This window comes from Halyomorpha halys, unplaced genomic scaffold (assembly GCF_000696795.3).
Source record: "Halyomorpha halys isolate HHAL.00 unplaced genomic scaffold, Hhal_1.1 Scaffold6.1, whole genome shotgun sequence".
Lineage (NCBI taxonomy): Eukaryota > Metazoa > Arthropoda > Insecta > Hemiptera > Pentatomidae > Halyomorpha > Halyomorpha halys.
Window position 1 is genome coordinate 71,752 of NW_027111275.1, and position 1,504 is coordinate 73,255.

General features: G+C 33.8%; 1 protein-coding gene and 1 long non-coding RNA gene across 2 annotated transcripts in view; one reads left to right on the forward strand and one right to left on the reverse strand.

Moving 5' to 3' along the window:
- LOC136796228 (uncharacterized) overlaps positions 1–1,504 on the forward strand; it is a gene marked incomplete at its 3' end in the record, with an annotated part of 37,121 nt that overhangs the window by 24,812 nt on the left and 10,805 nt on the right. Inside the window, 1 exon segment of the mRNA XM_067049287.1 lies at positions 822–945. Within this exon segment, the coding sequence (XP_066905388.1) occupies positions 822–945 (124 nt within the window).
- LOC136796229 (uncharacterized) overlaps positions 1–1,504 on the reverse strand; it is a 34,486-nt gene that overhangs the window by 13,717 nt on the left and 19,265 nt on the right. The gene's annotated exons all lie outside the window — the stretch shown is intronic.

Consider the following 1,504-nt stretch of genomic DNA (forward strand, 5'->3'; position numbering starts at 1 on the left):
GGGGGACAATTTAATTTTTTTTTTTGTTGGTTAGTTACATAATTTCAGTACTGAAAATGATAAATCCAAAAGTGAAATGTAGTATTAATTAAACTTCATCAGTACGTGAAGATGCCGTTGAGGTCATGTGACTCATACTGCAACAATATTTCAAGCTTAATGACCCCCTGTTTGCACAGAGGGTCGTACCTCAGAGAGTACTCCCTGGCAAGGACGGAGGAACTGATGTACAACAAGCCAATTGTTAGACAAGAGACGATCTAGAAAAATTGAAGCTGGCCGAGATAGAGGAAGGACAAGACTGGGTAATGGCGTACCGCCAGCAAGGACACACCTCTTTTGTTACACCATACTAATCACAATTAACATCATTGCTCTTTTCACTTGGCTATTAACCTTCTTGAAGCTTTAAATATCCTAATTTCCTCAAGAAAAAACTTAATTTTATGCTTAAATTATTTTCTATAACACATTCATTCCCTGCAAGAACAAAAAGCTTCCCTCTACCTTCAGTAGGGAGGAAGCAAAAAAAAAAAAAAAAAAAGAAAAAATGATATATTAACTAATTTAAATGTGCAAACAATTTTTAAATGTTATTTAGCAGTCACAAAGTCAGTTATTTTTTTTATTTTATCGGATTTATTATTTCCTCAGCACTATATTTATTTCCTTTCCATATTACCACCGGTTAATTTGGAGAGCCAGTTTAGAAAGAGCTGGTTAAACGAGGATTCAACCGTATTTTTACTACTATAACTTTATTTGTATATTACATAAAAAAAAACTTTGTTTTACTATCATATATTTCTGTCACCTTATAGGAGGTGGGAACCAGCAAGCAGTGGAAAACCAACCCGTATTCGAGCCGGCTATGGCAGGTACAGGATGGTCCCAGGAGGTGCAGAGCTAACTTGCCAGTTTCCCTCAAATTATAATATAATTTCAGTAAGTAAACCAATATAATACGTGTGCTAATGGCTACACAGCAAAACTGCAAGATAATCAAGAAGTAATTTTAAACTCGTTTCTTTTAGTCGAATCTTGTGTAAAACTATTTGCAAAAGACTATAGTAAAAAAGAAGTGGCCTGAGGATGCGTAGACCTCATATGCCAGATTTATGATGTCACCGTATATTTTTAAGTTTATATCCAATAACTCCTAATGTATTACAAGCAGCTCAGATATGTAATTTAAATAATTACATTTTAGCACATATTAGTATGTGGAGGTTTATGTCATCTTCAAGTTGGAAAGGAAATGTAATGTGAACTGAATACGTTGTCCAGTGCTTGGTGTGGTTCAGTGCATTTTCGTTTATACCTGGATGCTCAATGACAGTAATAAAATTTTAATTTTTTCATTTTTATTGAGTTTCTTATGACATGAAATAAAAATATTGCCCATTAGAAGTTTAGCTTTTATTATTTGGTTGCAGTATAGTCCCTTCAAATGTAAAGAGAAGGAAATACTGTCTTTTTAAACAGCTAACGCCCACTTTATGTT